Below are 21,860 nucleotides of genomic sequence, written 5' to 3'. Positions count from 1 at the left end.
TAGGGTTCACTGAAGTGGAAACAACTGATGTCGACGATTTAATTGATTTGCATCATCAAGAATTGTCAAATGAAGATCTGTTTGCACTGGAGCAGCATTGCATTCAAGAGGAGGAGGCAGCAGTGAGAAAAAGCACAAAGAATGGAGCCTGACAGTGAAAGGAATATCGAAAGCATTAAATCTTAAAGATTAAGGCCTAAATCTGTTAGCTGATGAATACCCTAATCTTGAAAAAAGCTCTAGCGCAATGTAAAGTTATGCTAAAACTTGGTTGCTACTCTGAGTTGTTGCATGAGATGAGGTAATGTGCAAAGCAACTAACTCTGGATTCCTTTTTCAAGCGCTCAAGGGAGCAGTGAAGTGAATCCTCCTCCTCCCATGCTAGCATAACACTCCACTATCTGGTCAGAATCTGAGGGAACAGAATCTAATCACGACAATCCCTCTCATCAATCCAATCTCTGCCCCAATTTCTCTCTCAATTGTTGTTTGTATTGTACTGTATATGTTGGCTATAAATGAACAATTTTTTTACTGTACAAAAAAAAAAAAAAAAAAAAGTAAATCAATAAAGATGAATAAACCTTTGGTTGCTCATCAATTTCTTTAGAGTATCCAATCTTCCAACCAAAGAAAACAAATGGTACGTACCTGTAGGAGTAACTTAGCTAGATGCAAGAGTTACTCTCATAGGCCTATTATCGCATTTTCTGGTGATTGCTTACATTATGTGTGAATTTTACACATTACAGTAGCTTATCTTGATTAGTGTCATTAACCACCCTGCCAACCTTTGTATCATCTGCAAACTTAGACATTAAGCCTGATATACCTTGATCAATATCATTAATAAATATTGAAAACAACAACAGACTCAGCACTGAACCCTGTTAACAATATTAGTCCATAAAGTGCAGTGCCCATCGTTAACAACTGTCTTCTTCCACTCAACCATCCCTTCCCATTAATGCCACATTGCTTCAAGTTGATAGCCTAAATAAGTTTAAGGCTCGGCTGGACAGGTATTTCGAACGAACAGAGGAGTGAAGTGGAAGTGGTTATTTTTTATTTTACTTTAATTTTTTTGGCTGATGCTGCATAAGCTTGCTTTCTTGCATCAAATGCCTCTACTAATGCTAATGCTAAGTTTGCACAGCAGTCTTTTATGTGCAACAGTATCAAAAGTCTTCCTGAAATACAAGTATGATATCAAAATTTATTTTTTATCCAGTTCCTTTGTTATTGCATCATAATATTCAATCAGCTTGGTCAAACAAGACTGCCCACTATCAAACCTATGGCTGTGAAATCTGTATAATTGCATTCTTTTCTAGATGGTCCTGCATTATTTTCTCTGTAAAACATGTTAAGTTAACAAGCCTGTAATTACTCATATGCTTCTTAACTAAGTGCATAAACCCTTCCCCGCACACCAGTCCTGTCTTTACTTCCTATATTCAATTGTAATTACTCATGTCACCTTTCGATCTCCCTTTGTGAATTAGAGATACATTTGCATAACCCCAGTCCATAGACCTCCCCTAAAACCAAGAATGCTTTCATAATAATAACTAAGAGTTTTCTTACCTACTTTGCTGCCTCTCTTAATATAATTTAACTGGATAGATCCCATCCACGCTGGGAGGCTTTTTTTATGTTTAGCTTCAACAATTTCTCTTCCACCTTCCTTTCAGTTATCACAAAATCATTTATTTAGCTCTCCATCAGAATTTTGATAAGCTTCTGGGATCCACTTCCCGAAAGAATTCATGTGAATGTAGATGTAAAATACCTATTCAGTGTAATGATGTCTGATTAGAACCTAAGCAACCAGCAACCTAAGCAGTGTCATCAACAGTTAAACCACTGACATCAAGTGGTCCAATGTGATTTAACCCCTTTCTTCTACTGTTAATATAAACATAGAAGTCTTTGCTGCTGTTCTTCACCAGACTTCTCGTAATCTGCCTTGGCATGCTTAACCTCCTTTGCGACTTGATTACAAACTAGTTTACACGTACCATAGTCTTCTGGTATCGCCTTATAATTGAATTACCAAGCATTCTTCTCTGCCACAAATCTCAATCGGTATGAAAAGACTAGTAGCTTCTATGATTATTTCCCTGAATGCTTTCCATTTAGAATTTGCTGTTGGTGACATCATCAGTTGGTCTCACTACAGTCACCCTTACAAAAGCAAAAGTCCTTTGCCTTTGACAGTAATGTCTTTAAGTAAATTCCACATCAATACACTATGATCACTGCCACCCAGTGTGTCTTTTACTTGCAATATTCTTAATGGATGAAGAATTGCTGCTCATAACCAGATCAAGAGTACTGCTTCCTCTTGGTGCATCTCTAACATGCTGCTATAGAAAACAGTCATCGAATAAATCCACCAAAAAGTCTTGCTAGTGTGCAAGCGACAAACCCACAAGTTCCAGTCAAAATCTGGAAAATTAAAATTGCCCATTACAAGACATTCTGATTCACTGGCCCACTCATTTCTCTGTATAGCTATTTGGTATACTTGTCACAGTCATTAGGCATATGGTGCACTCATACATTTTCATTTTCCCAGTGCTTATGTCATACCAAACCAACTCAATATTGCAATGGTCACCCATGTTGACTGGATGCACTGCCTTAGATTTAATATGCTTCTTAACTAAGAGCATAAACCCTTCCCCTGCCCACCTGTCCTGTCTCTACTTCTTATATTTAAATTCAGCATCACTTATGTCTGAGTGACAAAACTATTAATTATATTAAAAAGGTAAGCAAATCTATCCATCATTATGGGTGCTATATGTGAAAATTCGTCTCCCTTTTGCAAAGATGGTTCAGATGGCAAAGTGAATAATTACAAATCTTTAAGCTTGATTTCTCTTTCAGAAAAATAATGGAGTCAATGGTTAAAAAAAGTAACGCAGGATCATCTTGACAGGAATGCAATTATAAGGCAATATAGTATGTATTTAAGGGAAAAATTTCACGCGACCGATCTTATTAGCTGCTATGGCATACTAACAAGGCGACTGGATGCAAAAAAAAAAATATTTTTTTTTTTGAAATCTAAGTATACAATATCAGAATTATTATTTATTATTATTTTTTTTTGCATCCAGACATTGTATACTTAGATTTCAAAAAAATATTTTGCCACTCCTCCACATGAAAGTCTGCTATACAAATTGGATCAGTGTGGCATTGGGGCAAGTCAGATAAAGGGATGATTATAAATGGGCTACTACTAATAATAGTACAACTCTTGGACTATTATTGGTAGTAGAATCCCTAAGGGTTTAGTGCAAAGACTAACTTTTCAATATTTATTAATGATACTGAAGAGGATATATCAGGCTTACTGTCTAAATTTGTTGATGGTACAAAGGTTGGCAGGGTAGTTATTGACAGGAATCAGAGTATGCTACTGCAACAAAGCCAAGAGAAATATAGATCAAAAACATTTAGGTTAAACCTCAATTGCCACTTCAGTAAATAGAGTGAAGTGGAGTTTAATATCAATAAATGCAAGGTATTATGTGTTTTGTGTCTTTGGTGACCACAGTATAGTAGTTACATTATCACATACACTGAATGAATTACAGTGGATAGATACTGTCAGTACATTATTGTACGACAACTCTTAGTGACATAAGTAATGAGACAAATAAAGATGGATTGAGTGATAATGAATCCGGATACAGAGATCACAATACTGGATATTAAGTTAAATGTAATGATGATCAGAGTGATAACATTGTCTCTCTAAATAAGGTTACTATTATATTTCTAACAGTAACTTTATTCATCAACATCATCATGAACCTGGTCCAACTTAGATCTTTTAAGACCTGTTCCACTAACTCTTGGAGGTGATCTTGATCGACCAACATCTCTTGCCCGTAGGTTTGTAGTTAAAGGCTCATTTTAGGCTCTGGGCTCATTCTTTCTATGTGGTGGATCCATTTTTATGTCATTTACTATGTTATCTACTTTTAACTTTTCGTGAATATCTAAATTTCTTTGACGATCTAGTCTTGTAAAGCCTAATAATGGTCTTAAAAATCTCATTCGTGCTGCTTCTAGTTTTGTGCATCTTTCTTATTTATGACCCAAGTCTCACAGATGTAGAAGAGGGCTGATTCTGAAGTGATGTTGTGCAGTCGTAATTTTGTTTGTTGTCATTTGTTTTCTGAAGTGGCTTTTAATTATTCTGTTCATTTTATTATATTTTTGTAGTTTACTGTGGATGTCTTTCCTTTGATATTAAATTTCCCAAATAGGTGAAATCAGTTATCTGTTCTATTATTTTGTAATCAATAATAATTTTGACTCTTTGTATGTTTTTTCCACATAATCCCACTGATTTTGAGGTGGAGATTTTCATCTCTTACTTTTTACCTATTTTATTCAGTTCATTAGCTGCTCTGGTCTTGGCACATTAGCAACTAGCCTTAGTTGCTAATGCACCAATAAAATCCAAACCAATCATTAGCTGCTATCTATAGTTCATCTTCCGATTTTGCAATTATAACTTGATCATCCACATATAATATAGTTTGGATTTTATTCCAGTTGTTCAACTGCATTCCATTTTTTAAAAATTTTATTGATGTAGATATTAAATAAATTTGGTGATAGTCCACAGCCTTGCTTGACTCCTTTATTGGTGTGATGTTGGGTCTGAGAGTTGGCCGTTAGAATATTTTATGCAGACTTGAGTTTTTATATAGGCTTTGTATCGCTTTCAGGAGTTGGTAGGGATATTTTCTTCATGTAGAATCTGTCAAAGTTTTTCCCGGTTTACATTGTCATATGCTTTTTCAAGGTTATAATGATTTATGCACCAACATCGAGCCATGATAATGAAGAGGTTGAAGAAATGTACACCAAAACTGAGTCTTCTAGATGAGCAGAAAACCCACTACACTATTATTATGGGGGACTTCAGTGCTAAGGTTGGAAAAAGACAAAACAGTGCAGAAAGGGGAACTATAGGAAATTTTGGAATTGAAAGAAATGAAAGAGGCGAAAGACTTGTGGAATTTGCAGAATCTCAAGGACTGTCAGTAATGAACACTTTTTTTTTCAAGAAAAGGGTGAACAGAAAGTGGACATGGAAGAGTCCAAATGGATTAACTACTAATGAAATCAACTTCATCCTCACTAACAGAAGATATATTGTGAATTATGTTACCGTCCTGAATAAGGTAAATGTTGGAAGTGATCACAGATTGGTAAGATGTACACTTGATAGAGATGTAGGAAAGGAAAGGAAAAAACTGACTCGAGTAAATAATACAAAGGTCTTTGAGATAACAGAAGAGGAGAAAAAGCAGTATGTACTGGAACTTAAGAACAAGTTTGAGCTTCTGCAGACTGCTCAGGACCAAGATATCGACGAGGAATATCACAACTTTCTGAAGGTGATAAAGCCCAAAAAACCTATAGGGAAAAAGAAATCCAAAGAAGAAAAAATTAGTCAAGAAACACTTGTCATGAGGAACCAAAGACGACAAATGAAGAGCAAGAAAAATACTGACAAGGATAAAATTGAGTATACTGAGTTAAGCCATTAGAAAGAGACTCAGAGAGGACATAAGATTTAACACAAGAAAAGTAGAACAACCATTAACAGAAAACAAAGGATTTAAATCAGCAGTCATGAGCAGTAAATACAGAAAGACAAATGACACTGAAACTGAAGAATAGCGATGGTGTACTTATAATAAATAGCAGAGAAGGCATAATTCAAATAGCAGAAGACTACTATAGAGAATTATATAAGGAGCAAGGGAATGATGCCAGCAGTGGGAAAGATGGATTGCAAATTAGCAACACATACAACATACCCGATATTCTTCCTGATGAGGTAGAACATGCATTGAAGAAAATGAAGAATCAGAAAGCACCGGGGGAAGATGAAGTTAGTGTAGCATTGTTAAAATTGGGAAGAAGACACATAACACAAAAACTGGCAAGGCTCTTCACAAAGTGCATTAGAAAAGGTGACACCTAAGCAGTGGAATAATGCAATCAGTTTTTCTGCATAAAGGAGATAAATCAAAAATTATAGACCAATTAGCCTGTTATCCCACATCTACAAGTTGTTCACAAGGGTCATTACTAACAGATTAGAAAGAATACTTGATGAGAACCAACCAAAAGAGCAAGCTGGCTTTAGGACAGGATTCTCAACTATGGATCACCTTCAAGTAATATCACAGCTAATGAAGAAAGTAAATGAATATAAAACACCATTATGCCTGGCATTTGTGGATTATGAAAAGGCATTTGACTCCATACAGCATTTTTTTTTTTTTTTAATTTGGTAGTTGTTAGCGCATCTGCTTCTGTGGCCATAATGCACCTCACAAGATTTTTGCAGTACTTTCATCTAAGCCTGAGGCGGGATCCGAACCATACAGCATAAGGCAATGTTTCGGGCACTGGAAAGACAAGGCATAGATACCCCACATATGATTTTGAAGAAAATATATGAGAATGCTACCTCCTTTATTAGACTAGACAAAGACAGTAGAAATTTAAAATTGAGAAAGGAGTTTGCCAAAGAGACAATATCTCCGAAGTTGTTTACTGCTGCCCTTGAGGAAGCTTTCAGAAGATTAGACTGGTCGCAGAAAGGAGTCAATGTGAATGGAGAGTACCTAAACCATTTACAGATGACATTGTGGTCATAAGCCACGATCCCAAAGAATTAGAGGAAAATCTTAATCAGTTATGCACAGTTAGTAAGGATTTGACTAAAGATGAATATGGCTAAAACAAAAGTAATGGTGAACAAGTATACCACAGAAAGGGAAATAATGATTGAAGGAGCAGTAATTGAAAAGCTGGAGTCATATACTTATCTGGGACAAGTTATTAGTTGTAATAATGATAAATGGCTGGAAGTCAAGAGAAGAATAAATTTTGGATGGATAGCATTCAGGAAATATAGTCACATACTGAAGAGTAATATCCCAGTTTGTCTGAAACATAAAATAATGAACCAATGTATACTCTCCCCAAGTTTCACTTATGGAAGTGAAACTTGGGCACTCACCAAAAGAATGGAAGAGAAACTGAGAACTACCCAGTGAAGAATGGAATGAATTATATTGGGAATCAGACTGTTAGATAAGAAGAGAAACACATGGATTAGGCAGCAAACTCAAGTAAAGGACATTCTTATCAAAACTAAAATGTTCGTGGGCAGGACACAGATGAACTAAGAAAATAACAGAATGGTACCCAAGAGGAGCTAGAAGAAAACTTGGAAGACAAAGGCTGAGATGAATAGATGAAATTCATGAGTTTGTGGGTAGTAAATGGATGGCCAGTGCTCAAAACAGAAGGAACTGGAAAGTTGCTGGAGAGACGTTCATCCTGCAGTGGATTGAAAATGGCTGATGATGCTTTTTCATAATCAATATAACAGCAGAAATGTTGGTAGGTTAAATTCTCTTCTTTTCTCCAAAATTTGGTGTAATGAGAAAATGGCATCTATTATGCTTCTCCCTTTTCTGAACACACACTCTTCTTCTAAGAATTGTATACTAAAGTTTATTCTTTAGTATATTAGAGTATAGCTTTGAAGCAGTTGATAGCAGTGCTACCCCTCTATAGTTGTTAGAGGTTATTTCTGGAGCCTTTTTTGTGTAAATTGATTACTATTCCTGTTTCCCAATCTTTGGGTATCTGTTGCTTATGCCATATGATGTTAAATAATTTTAGTAGTGCATTTTTAATAAGGTGCCACCATATTTAAATAGTTCTACATTCAAATTGTCTATGCCTGGGCTTTTCAGTTTTTGTAATATTACCTCTAGTTTTTCCATTGTTATATTTTCTTCATCTTTGGTTACCACAGATTCACCTTCCAATTCCCTAGTGCCAGGGTTATAGAGTATTGTAATTTCTTAAAAATTTTGAAACCTCTTCTCTGTGGGCCCATGATATCACATTCTAAGGATTTAAAAAATTTATCCCAGTCATCTCATTAGATTCTTCTGGTTAGTTTTCCGACTTCTGCTCCAAGCTTTTTATATTTTGTGTAGATGTAGGTCTTTAGTTTGTAGGAACAGTTTATAGGCCTTTTTCCCCCCCTCATTGATTGTTTGTTTCAATTCTTCATTCCAAGTTCTTAGCCAGTTTTTATAGGTTTATATCCAAGACTTTCTTCAGCAGCTCTGAGAATAGATTTCTTTATGTTTGACCAGATTTCCTCAACATAATCACTCTCTTCTGATTTGAGTTTATCTTTCAATTGACTTTCATACAGGAATTTAGTACTTTCATCTTACAACAAATGTATTTTTAATTTCTTAGTAGTTTTCAGTTACTTTATTTAGAGAGTCAATTTGCTATCTGAATAAGAAATTTGAAGAATTTACTGCAAGTTTGCATTTCCAATGTGTGGGAAAAATTAATTTCTTTCCTTTTTTTCAATTAAGGTTTGTTTATAAACAAAACAAAAGTTAAAAGTAAAAATCTTGTGTTCAGACTGCATGTATTTTATGATGATACACAAACAACGACTGTAAATTTCTTAAGCTTTGAAATGTCCGAGGCCAGATTTACCAAGTCATAGTTGACATCAACCCCCACAATGACCTTATTTTAGGGCCTCTAAATCCATTCTATCTGATCTGTCATTGGAAATACCATGCCATTTTTTTTTTTATGTGAATTTGTCTAAAACTTTTGTCAATGAAAGTATTAAACCATTCTATAAATTTTGGTACAGTAATTTATTTTCTAAATATAAATAATATATATAAATAAAAAATTAGAATGATAATTAAATAAAAATAATGCCAACAGCATGGCAAGACAGAAGAGCAAAAATAATCAAAATTAAACATAAAACTTATGTTCAATTTTGACTATTTTCACTCTTCTGTCTTGCCATGCTGCTGGCATTATTTTCATTTAATTATCATTCTGATTTTTTATATTTCAAGCATCATGTAGAGCATAGGTTCCCAATGTGGGCGATACCGGCCCCCAGTGGGCGCTGAAGCTTTCTAGGGGGGTTCCAGTGGACCCAGTTCAAAGGTCATCTAATAAATTCTATAAGTTTTACTCTATGGACACAGCTGAAATTCGCTATAGGTGAAGCCAGAACTGTTTTTTCTTTGATTTTCCCACTTCAATTTTCAAAACCTTCTATTGAATTTCACGCAAATGACAAGAATGTGACATAAGTGTGTATTTTTTTTGGCCTTTTTCTGTTATTTTTCTAAACCCACCCTAATTAGCCTAGGGCCTTTGAAATGCGACAACGCGAGCTACTGTGAACTGACATAAGCAATAAAGCAAAACAGTAGCAACAACTATAATGCTAATGACGTAAGCTTGACCAGTCAATTTTATCTCCACGTCTGTTGATTCGTTTGAGACATGAGTTTTAAACCAATGCCGTAGCGCGTTTCATCTTCCAAGCTTCCAAGGCTGTTTTGCTGACGTAATAATTCATGAATTGATATGTAATCGTACATTTTTGCTGTTTAGGAATAAGTTTCATTATTTTTTGTGTGCTTTGCCAAGGTTTATTACCTATTACCTTTGCCAATTATATATATATATATATATATATATATATATATATATTGTATATATATATATATATATATATATTGTATATATTACCTATGTGCTTGATTTGCCAAACTGTATTTTCAAATGAAGCAACGAAGCCTTCTAGGCTACAAGAGCATTTGACTAAAATGCATGCTGATGAAAAGGATAAAGATTTGTCCTATTTTCAAGTACTAGAAGAAAAATATTTTAAACGTCCAACTATATCAAAACTTTTTGCATCGTCCACTAAACAAGATAATGACGGATTACAAGCCTCATAATATTTCATTATTAATCGCAAAAGTGGGAAAACCACACACAATTGGTGAGGAATTAATCTTGCCGGCAGTAAAAGAAGTAATAAACACTGTGCTTCATAAGCCAGCATCAGACATCAGGAAAATTCCTTTGAGCAATAATTCAGTGCAAAGAAGAATCGATGAAATGGCTGAAGACGTTGAAAAATTGTGCGATTATTTTAAAACATACCAATTTTCCATTCAACTCGATGAATCAACTCTCCCAAATAATGAAGCACTACTCTTACATACGATTCATAAAAGAAGAAAAAGTTTGTCAAGAATTATTATTTGCTAAAAATTTGAAAGCAGATACAAAGGGAGAATCTATATTTAATACCACAAATAAGTTTTTTCAAGAGAAAGACATTCCAATTCGTAATATTTTGTCTGCTGCTACTGATGGTGCTCCAGCAATGACAGGGTGCCACAAGGGTTTCAATAGAGCATTTGAAACAAGCAGTACCAAATGTACTTGCTATACATTGTGTTCTTCATCACCAACATTTGGTTGCGAAGAATTTAAGTGAACGCCTGCATATGTCGCTCCATTACGTTATTAGAGCACTCAATAAGATTAGAAGCAATTCATTGAGTGACAGATTGTTTAGCCAATTTTGTAGTGAAAACGATGAAGATTTCAATCATTTGCTGCTTCACACAGAAGTTCGTTGGCTTTCAAAAGGTATTTGTCTGAATCGATTTTACAATTTGTTTGACTCAGTACTAGAGTTCCTAGAAAACAGAGACGACATATTGCAGGCCAACCTGACTACATCCAAAAATGACAGACCTCTATAAAATATTTAATGAAGTCAATCTACAATTACAAGGTGATGAATTGAATTTAATTAAAACAAAAAACGTTATTGCAGCTTTTGTGGGGAAACTTCTTCTGTTCAAGCGGAATCTAGGCAGAGGGGAATATAGTCACTTTTCAAATTTATCAGCAGTGTCTCTCAAAAAGGAAGATTTACTTACATACTGCCAACACTTGGAGGTTCTCCATGATGATTTTAATTAGTGATTCAAGGATATTCTAAACATGAATATACCAAATTGGGTTCTAGATCCTTTCTCACATGTAAACACAGCAGGATCATCAAATTTAGAAGAGGAACTCATAGAACTCACAACAAATGAAATTCTAAAGTGGATACCAAGAGTTCTGGCTTCAGAAATCAATACCGACACTGTACCCTGGATTATGGGAAATAGTGAAGAAGTTTTAAATTGCATTTCCATCTCCTTATTTGGCTGAGCGTGGGTTTAATGCTGTAGCAAATTTACTATCTAAGAAAAGGAACCGATTGCATATAACTGAGCGTGGTGATTTACGACTGTTTTTAACGAAAGTTGAACCCGATATTAACAAACTTTTAAAAATGTATCAGGCTCATCCTTCACATTAATTTGTTATTTTTTCTTTGTAAGTTCGAAATAATTTGTTACATTTGTTATTTTTTCTTTGTAAGTTCGAAATAAACAATTTTCTAATACCATTTGATGGTGTTTTAATTATTACAATAAGATTTTTACTAATGTGATACAATCTCCTAATATGTATTCCGAATTTTCACATTTAAACCATTGTATGAAACTGTGCATAATGTTATTCGAGCATACACTTTACAATCTTTACATATGGGCTATGTTTCATCAAAATTGGTATAGCAATAACTGTGTTCAAGATGAAACACATATTGGCCACTACTTTTTCAATAATTTAAAGGCATAAGCAGTAATGTATCATTAGTTGCTATTTACGTTGAAAATAAAAAACGGCTTGAACACGGAAAACTGTTATAATGTAATGGGGGCGTTACAAAATTTATGTCTTGCAAAGTGGGCAGTAGCCCGAAAAAGTTTGGGAACCTATGATGTAGAGGAATATTCTTTTTGCTGCCTCTGATGGTTCTTTAGCTTTTTATTATGAAAGATTCAGTTTTCAACTATTTAAAACATTATTCATTCATATATACATGTATGTGTGTGGTTTGTAGAATAAATAAAGTGTCTGCGAAAATGGAAATGAATCCTGACTATGTATCATATTTTCATCTACTATATTCAGATTTTGCATATTTGCCATACCCTGATTCGACCTCTTAAAATTGTCTTCCCATATCTAAATATAGTGTTATTTATTTATTTACTTATATATATATATATATATATATATATATATATATATATATATATATTTTTTTTTTTTCCCTCTTTCTCCTCAGTCTCAGTTCATTTTTGCACTAGGTTTTTCAAATTCTTTCACCTGTTTAACCACCACTACACTTCCACTTTCTACTACCCCTTAAACTTCTCTTAGGTCTGGCACCTTGTGTAGTGTTCATTTCCATTTTCAGACAATTTATTTATTCTACAAACCACACATTATTTATATCCTTTTTGCTTCCTCTACTGCTGCACTGCACATTTTGGAGCATTAGACATACTATAGCATTAGTAGAGGCATATGATGCAAGAAAGCAAGCTTATTCAGCATCAGCCAAAAAAAAAAAAAAAAAACCCTCTCCCATTTCACCCCTCCGTTCGTTCGAAATACCTGTCCAGTTGAGCTTTAAATTTGTTTAGGCTATCAACTTCAACAACAAGTGATGGAAGTCGGTTCCACCAACCAACCACCCGCTGGCCAAAGGCAAATTTCCGCACATCTATCCGACATCCGTCCTTCCTCAATTTGAATTTATGCCCTCTGAGGTGATTATTCTGAGAAAGATGAAGAATCCCATTGGCATTGAGCATGCTCAAACCATTCAAAGCCTTATACACCTCTATCAGATCACCTCGCCGGTGCCTAGTCTCCAGACTCTGTAATTTGCAAAACTTAAGCCTTTCTTCGTAAGAGCAACCCTTTGTTCCATTTACTAATCTTGTTGCCCTTCTCTGTACCCGTTCCAGCAGCTCTACATCCTTCTTGAAATGAGGCCTCCAGACCTGTATACAGTACTCAAGATGTGGCCTAACCATTGCCTTATACAAGGGAATAATCACCTCCTTATCCCTGCTAGAAAAATTCCTGTATATCATTGACAAGACACCATGAGCTACTCTTGCAGCTCGTCTGCACTGCTCAGAGAACTTCATATCTGCCTGCACAATTACCCCCAGGTCCTTTTCATTCTCCACTACTGTCAGTGTAGTACCGCAGAGTTGATACATTGCTCTGGGGTTACTGTTACCCATATGTAGTACTTTACATTTGTCAATGTTAAACTTCATTTGCCACCTCTCAGCCCATCTGCTCAACCTTTCCAGATCCTGTTGCAGCAGCATAGTGTCAGTAGTGTCCTTGACAACCCTGCCTACCTTTGTATCGTCTGCAAACTTCGACATTAAGCTTGATATACCATCATCAATATCATTTATGAATCCAGAAAACAATAATGGACCCAACACTGAGCCCTGAGGGACTCCACTAATAACATTAGTCCACGTTGAGCAGTGTCCATTGATTACCACTCTCTGTCTTCTGCCACTCAACCATCCCCTTATCCATAGCAGCAATTTGCCTCCAATGCCACACTGCTCCAATTTGTGCAGCAGTCTTCCATGTGCAACAGTATCAAAAGCCTTTCTAAGATCCAAATATATAATATCAAAGTTATTCCCTGCATCCAGTTCTTTTGTGACTACATCATAGTATACAATCAAATTGGTCAGGCAAGACCTGCCCTTAACAAAACCATGCTGCGTCTGAGCTATAACTTTTGTTATTTTCCTTTTTCTGCTTATTTTGCTTCTTAACTGTTATATATTACTACTACTGTATATGTATATAGTAATAGTGGCATGTGATGCAAGAAAGCAAGCGTATAAGCTTGTGTCTGGCACCTTGTGTACTGTTCATTTCCATTTTCAGACAATTTATTTATTCTACAAACCACACATTATTTATATCCTTTTTGCTTCCTCTACTGCTGCACTGCACATTTTGGAGCATTAGACATACTATAACTTTTGTTATTTTCCTTTTTCTGCTTATTTTGCTTCTTAACTGTTATATATTACTACTACTGTATATGTATATAGTAATAGTAGCATGTGATGCAAGAAAGCAAGCGTATAAGCTTATGTAGCATCAGCCAAAAAAAAAAAAATAATTCACACAACCATTCCCTCAAAATGTTTGTCCAGTTCCTCGAATTTATTTAAGCTATCAACTTCCACAACGACAGATGGAAGTTTGTTCCAGCAATTAACCACCCGCTGGCTAAAATCAAATTTCCGCACATCATATATATATATATTAGAGGAGGGGGGGGGGGGGATCGTAATGCATGTCCAAATACCAGTTTCCCATATTTTGATTTCTAAAAATTGAGGCAATCCCTGCGCACAATAGTTACGTTGTATTAAAAAATAGTTCAGGTTTAAATTTAAAAAATAACAAAGTAAAAAAAATTACGACTTAAAATTTAAATTACAGTCATCGATCAATGCCATATCCTGCCTTAAAATTCGAGAAAGTAGTAAAAATGAATAAAACTAATGGCGATGTGGCATTACCTATACACAATTTGGTAGTACGTAGTAAAGTGAGGTTTTCAATATGTCAATACTCTTTATAGAAGAGAAAAATGTATTTGAAATTCTTGTACGTGTGAAACATGCAATACAATTATAAATCATAAGAATTTCGTTAAATTACGAAGAAACATTCAAGGTTCACATCTAATTAACTGACATTTTCGTAAGAACTATTTCATTCGAAACTGCAACTCAAACGAAATTCTCAGCTGTGCAAATTACCATGAACTTATTATGTGAAAATGAAGTACCAAAAATCGAATTCTTGATTCTAAAATAGTCACAATTTTACATCACAGCTACATTCAAACATCTTAAATTGTTTCAATGGCTTTAAACACAAACGATAATTCATAAAAATTCAAACAGAACGGAAAACATTAAAAGCCTTTATAATACTCATAATTCAGTTTCTCACTTTTCTTATTAAAAATAACGTAATTTGTAACAGTAAAAAAAAAAATAATAATAATAAAAACTAAGCAGGGAAAAAACGAAACTATTATAGCATTAATGCAGTGATCCAGCAGTTTTAAACAAAAAAATGAGAGATATACTCACCAAAAGTCTTAAGGTTCTGAATACTGGTAGACATACAGCAATTATTTAGGTGTTCCAACGGCTTGAAATGTCTCTGCTGCAACGCAGATATACAATCAAAGATAAAATAAACGTTTTGAACTGATTACCAAATCACTTATACAAATTTCGACAACCAGATGACCAGAACAAAAGAAGGACTACCACTTTACGAACTGCGTAGTGGACCTTGGGGAAGTCAGATGACGTCATTGAACTGAATCAAGAGTTCACAATACAAAACCCGGATGCAGGACAGAATTCGGTTGCCTTATAGTACCCTTAAAAATATATATGTAAATTATATTTTCGATTTGTTTTTATTTTAAAATAATACAATTCATCTTCGTTTCTGAAGATGGTTATATATAATTATGAATTCTATATATTTAATTTTCAGATTCAAAACATTTAGCAATCTCCCAGGTACCGAGGGTAAACTTTGAAACGAATATAGGAACACTAAAAATGGAACGTACATGCTGTTCAACAAACAAACAAAAAAACCACAACATCAATAAAAATGCATTATGCAAATAATATCTGGATATAAATAAATAACTTAAAATTGGATTTTTTTAAATCAATGCAATTAATAGTATTTATTCAATTACGCTCAAAATCATACAATGAAGGGGAAAGTTAGGTTCTTTCAGAATAGCGCAGAAGCAGATATGGAGAGTTGGAACCGTGCATTATACAAAGATGAGTACTGTATATCGAAAAGAGCATGAAATATATCCAAAGAACGGTATATTGAAACCAGCATACAATATATCCAAATCAGAGGCGAATTTAACGGCGGGCGCACCTGGCGCGCGCCCTGGGCCCCGACTTCTGAAGGGCCCACGCAAACCCCCAACAAATTAGTTGAACTAATAAGTTCAACAAATTAACAAATGCAAAGTACTGGGTAGAAGTAACCCCAGAGTAACATACCAACTGAGCAGAACTACACTAAGGGTGATAGAAAATGAAGGAGACCTGGGAATAATTATGCACTCGGATGTGCAATTTTCTGAGGAGTGCAGACAGGCTGCCAGATCAGGTCATGGTGTCTTGTCAATGATATATACAAGAATTCCGATAGTAGAGAAAAGGAGGTGATTGTCCCTTTATATAAAGCAATATTCGGGCCAAAACCTTGATATTTCATATAAAGTCCCTTTATATAAAGCAATATGTGGCCTACATATCTGTACTGCGTACAGATATGTAGGCCACATTTTTTGAAGGATATAGAGTTGCTATAACGAGTACAGAGAAGGGCAACAAGCAGCATCCGTTTTTTAGGCACCTGAAAGGTAGTAGTAGTAGTAGTAGTAGTGGCATAGTATAAATAAGAATGGCCTTTTAAGAATATATTTGTGAAACTTTTTCACAAGATTTTCTTAGTGGATACCTAATTAAAAAATTAGCAGGTGGTGAAGCTTTAGATCGACAGAATTTAATACGAAGGATTTCCGAAAAGTAATGTAATGCATTTATCTTAATAATGGTGAAAGGGAATGAGATGCAACGCTGTGGACAGATAGACCCATTAATAACGTTCAAAAAGACAGCCAGAACAGTGTTGCGGTACTGTCATCTCAGAGCAGATTCCAGTTGCAAAATGGTGGCTACCGTGCGAGTGTGGTCCAAAACAGTTGTTCATGAAGTTATTGGCTTTTCTGCAAGCAAAGGGGTCTTCACCAAGTGACATTCACTGTGAACTGGTTGCTGTGCATGGCATACAAGAATAATATTGATATTCCAGAAAAGGTGATGACAAAGAGACAAAGAAGCAGGTCTGTTTTTGGCGCAATAAATTTAAAGCGGGTCTTGTTGACATTGAAGATCGATATCTGGCGGACAAGCCCACATCCATCAAGACAAATGACAACATTTCGTGCATTAAGGATATCGTCCTTGAAAGGAAGGACGTCCTCTATGTGAAATGGTGGCTGCATATTTCAGTGTTCCGAATTAATCATCAAGAACTTCGGACTTTCGAGTTTCTACATAGCGCCAGGAAGTGTATCTGATATAGAATTATTTGAAGTTCATGGAAGTAAAATTTCAAGTATCTCATGGGGAAGGCTGGAAATTCCTAGATCGAATCTAACGTTGTTCCAATGGTCAGTAATAGGATTGACATTAGAGAGGCTGTATTGTCACTCTCGATCATCTGCCGATTTGAATTTCCGGATTTATTTACTGGGCTGTGGACTCTCTTTGACTAAAAAGACTGTGAACTTTCTCTGAGACTATTTTGAAAGTATTTCTTGAGACATACCCCTGACGATGTATTTGCCTTTGTTCTACGCCATATTGGATAGTGTTACGATATCGTAACTTCCAAGACCAATAACTTTGTAACGCATCAAGATAAATCATCATTGAACACGGGCGAAACCAGCATCGATCAGAAATCGCTTCTGTGAATCGAAATCATCAATATTCCCAAAAAATTCTGTCCAGCCCCCGCCCCTGCCCCCGCCCAGATGCTAAGTCTATGGAGGTTAGTAGTCAACTTCCAACTCCCATAACTAATCAACTACTTAACGGATTACAACAATAAACACCTCAAAACACTCGTCAAGACTTCCCTTAAGATAAAAACATCCTTATTTATACCGATTTGCCTTACTCTCAAAATGCTACCATGAATAACACCTGCCTAATCACTACCCTGGAAAAGGGATTTCCACATATTAATGGAACTATAGCTTTCCACCAGGATCTGTTGGGAAAGAAATACCCATCCCAACAGGATCAGCAGGATATACGTATATCCTCCCAGTGCCTTATATGCACCCAAGAGACTTCTCATTGAATTTCCTGTCGAAAAGATTTGTCACACCAAACCCCTACACTAATCTCATATGGATGAATGTCATCTACAACAGGTGATTCTCGGTAATTACACCACCCAAGACTTTGGACAGGTCTCAAAAGAATCAGCATCATTTCTTACCTCTGACAGGAACATAGCATTCTTTGAAACAAATTTATTTACAAAAATTGGAGGCAAAATGTGTCTGTTTCTGTGTTGCAGCAACTACCTCCAAGAGGAGTATAAGTTCACCCCTCACCTTCATCCAACTGTTCCACAGGTGTTTCTGTTATCGTGTGTCTGCTTGCTGGGTAACGCTCCTCTAAGAGATTGAGGCATTCAACTCTTACTATTATTCAACATTCAATGTGTACAATAAGGTCTCCGCGCAAGTTCGATCACTAATATTGATATTCCAGAAAACGCCTGTGTTTTATATGATCGACTAGTAGTTTTATCTTAGGACAACTAACTCGTTTTCTCAAGATCTATTTTGAGACGTGGAGAATATCAACTGAGACGAGTGTTGCCGGTGCGGACGGGCCTTTCTGCCGCTCTTGGAACAGAGACGTTTTTTCTGATTTATTTTCTGCTTTATTAGATTAAATTGACATATTAACTTATTTTCTAGAGTAGCTTTATATTCCTATTGACGGTACTTAATATAAAGTTTAAAGTAACTTAGATAGAGATTTTGTAGGTATTACTTAGTATCGGAAAGGGTATCAAACCCACGTGTTTACCGTTCGTAAATAGCAGCCATTGTTACGGGAAAATTAATCAGTAAAATCTATTAATCTTGTCGAACTTCATTGGCAATTAAATTGTACTTTTGCGTAACATAAATAATTAGTAAAAATAAATAATTAATACATAACTTGATACGGAAGTTATATAAAGGGATTTCGTAGATAAAACTCGTTACTGAAACATAAATATAGCGTTATAACTGTGTTGGGATAAACGTTTAGGGTTTTAATTTTGTACTGAAATTGAAATTTTATTGAAATCATGACTCAGATCATAGCAGCAAAGCAAAAGGCTCAAGCTAATGGGAGTGCTGTGGCTCAGAGAAGAACTGAGGAGGGCAGTTGCCCTCTGAATCACAGCCTATTAAAATGCACTACTTGCTTGATGTTTGTGGAGCAGTCGGGTACGGGACATGATACTGCCATGGGGGTTATCTATGTATGTGCGCGATGCAAGGAGTGTAAGGAAATCAGGCGACAACTCAGCGTTGTTATGGGCCTATATGAGAGCTTGAAGGACAGGGTGGATGCCCTCGAAGGATTACAAGTGAGGGGCCCATCAAGCTCTCAGCTGCCGACACCAATGCCAGAGCTTGCACTTGGTCATCGCGCAACACAGCGGCAACCCCCAAGGCAGAATGCGCTGGTCCCAAAGGAACTAGTAGTTGTTGGTGACTCTATTGTCAGGGAAACGGGAAACATGCTTTGTAAAAAGGATAGGTGGAACAGGACCACGGAATGTCTGCAGGGGCAAAGGTTGATGACGTTATAGAGCGGATATCATCTTTTAAGGGCACAAAAGGTGATATAGTTGTACACGTTGGCACTAATGATATTAAGAGTAGGAGACCGGCGGAATTACTTAACAAGTACAGGTCACTGATGAAAAAAAGCCGTGAATTAGGGTTGAATTAGAAAGTGTCTGCAATTCTGCGCAGACACGATAGGAGGGAGTATATGATGAGAGCCCTGTCGATCAATTTGGCCCTGGAAAGATTGTGCAGGGTTGAAGCGGTAGAATTTTTTTCAGCCTGGTCTGTACTTGTTAACAGGAGAGACTGCTTCTACAGGGATGGGATACACTTAAATAGAAAGGGTGCAAGAATGTTTGCTGATGCTATCGAGGCAGTGTTAGGTGGGTCGGAAAACTGCTAGATTGGGAGGATACAAGGACTAATAGATTAACAGTAGCCACTAGCAGAGGAGAAAGTGATTCTTGCACTGCTTCTATTGGAATGAGCAGCAGCCTGCAAAATAAGATGCAGGATATTTCAGAGACTGCTGTGAATCATGGGGGTACAAGTAAACACATGGGTTGTGTTAGGGTGGCTAAGAGGAAGAGCAGGTGCATGTATACTTGCGTGTACACCAATGCTAGGAGTTTAGTAAATAAATGTGATGAATTTGAGTTATTGTTCAAAACATCAAATGCAGATATTGTTGGGATTTCAGAGACTTGGTGTCACACAGATATAAGGAATGCAGAACTGCAATTTGGGGAGTACAATGTCTACAGACAGGATAGGAAGGGAGGAGGGGTTATGCTATTAGTTAAGAAACACATAAAATCCAAGGAAGTGAAGCCAGTCGACCTCGCTGGACAGTGCAGTGTCGAGTCAGTTTGGGGTAACATAAGCATTGGGAGATCAAAATTGAGAGTAGGAGTGTGATATAAGCCTAATGAATCTGATGAGTATAATAGGAAACTGTACAGAGAAATAGAGTGGGCCAGTAAATCAGAGAGTCTTATAATGGGGGATTTTAATTTCACAGATATTGACTGGAATTTGGGCGCTGGTCACTCACACACTAGCAAGGCTTTTGTGGCTTTATTGGATGATTGCTTTCTACATCAGCATGTTCGGGAGGCAACTAGAGGGAATAATACTCTTGATTTGATTATCAGTAGTGATTCTTCATGCATTAAGAATCTTCAGATAAATGAACCACTAGGGGGCAGTGATCACAGTGTGCTGAAGTGGGAGTTACTCAAAGAGGTAACTACCATTAGGGGTAAAGGGAAGGGGTATTGCTTTCGTAAAAGCGACTACGATGGACTGAGACAGTATTTAAATTCTATACAGTGGGATCAACTGATGATGTTACCAACAGCATGTGCAAAATGGGAAGCATTCAAAGAACTTATCTTGCAAGCTACTAGGCTTTACATACCAACTAAGGAATATTAGCATTAGCATTAGCATTAGCAGAGGCATTTAATGCAAGAAAGCAAGCTTATGCAGCATCAGCCAAAAAAAAAAACCAAAAAAAAACCACTTCCACTTCATCCCTCTGTTCGTTCAAAATACCTTTCCAGCTGAGCCATAAACTTATTTAGGCTATCAACTTCCACGACAAGGGATGAAAGTCTGTTCCACCAACCAACCACTCGCTGGCTAAAGGCAAATTTCCGCACGTCAATCCTACATCTGTCTTTCCTCAATTTGAATTTATGCCCTCTCAGGTGATTATTCTGAGCGAGAGGAAGAATCCCATCAGCATTAAGCATGCCAAACCATTCAATGCTTTATACACCTCTATCAGATCACCTCGCTGGTGCCTAGTCTCCAGACACTGTAATTTGCAAAACTTAAGCCTTTCTTCGTAAGAGCACCCCTTTGTTCCATTCACTAATCTTGTTGCGCTTCCCTGTACTCGTTCCAGCAGCTCTACATCCTTCTTGAAGTGAAGCCCACAGACCTGTATACTGTACTCTAGGTGTGGCTGACCATTGCCCTATACAAGGGAATAATCACCTCCTTATCCCTGCTAGAAAAATTCCTATATATCATTGACAATGCACCATGAGCTACGCTTGCAGCCTGTCTGCACTGCTCAGAGAACTTCATATCTGCCTGCACAACCACCCCCAGGTCCCCTTCATTCTCTACCACTGTCAGTGTAGTACCACAGAGTTGATACGTTGCTCTGGGGTTGCCGTCTCCCACGTGCAGCACATTACATTTGTCAATGTAAACTTCATCCGCCACCTCTCAGCCCATCTGCTCAACCTTTCCAGATCCTGTTGCAGCAGCATAGTGTCAGTAGTGTCCTTGACAACCCTGCCTACCTTTGTATCGTCTGCAAACTTCGACATTAAGCTTCATATACCATCATCAATATCATTTATGAATACAGAAAACAATAATGGACCCAACACTGAGCCTCGAGGGACTCCACTAATAACATTAGTCCACGACGAGCAGTGTCCATTGATTACAACTCTCTGTCTTCTCAGCCTCAGCCGCCCCTTTATCCAGAGCAGCAATTTGACTCCAA

At 36.5% G+C, this 21,860-nt stretch overlaps 1 protein-coding gene across 1 annotated transcript in view; it reads right to left on the bottom strand.

Moving 5' to 3' along the window:
• LOC150075761 (eukaryotic translation initiation factor eIF1-like) overlaps positions 1–15,237 on the bottom strand; it is a 38,179-nt gene extending 22,942 nt beyond the window's left edge. Inside the window, exon 1 of the mRNA XM_090387448.1 lies at positions 15,000–15,237. Within this exon, the coding sequence (XP_090243574.1) occupies positions 15,000–15,033 (34 nt within the window). The 5' untranslated portion in view covers positions 15,034–15,237. The remainder of the gene's footprint in view (positions 1–14,999) is intronic.
• Between the last annotated feature and the right edge of the window lie 6,623 nt (positions 15,238–21,860).

This window comes from Mastigoproctus giganteus, chromosome 13 (genome assembly GCF_048544385.1).
Source record: "Mastigoproctus giganteus isolate SK-2022 chromosome 13, ASM4854438v1, whole genome shotgun sequence".
NCBI lineage: Eukaryota > Metazoa > Arthropoda > Arachnida > Uropygi > Thelyphonidae > Mastigoproctus > Mastigoproctus giganteus.
This window is presented reverse-complemented; position numbering and strand designations above follow the sequence as displayed.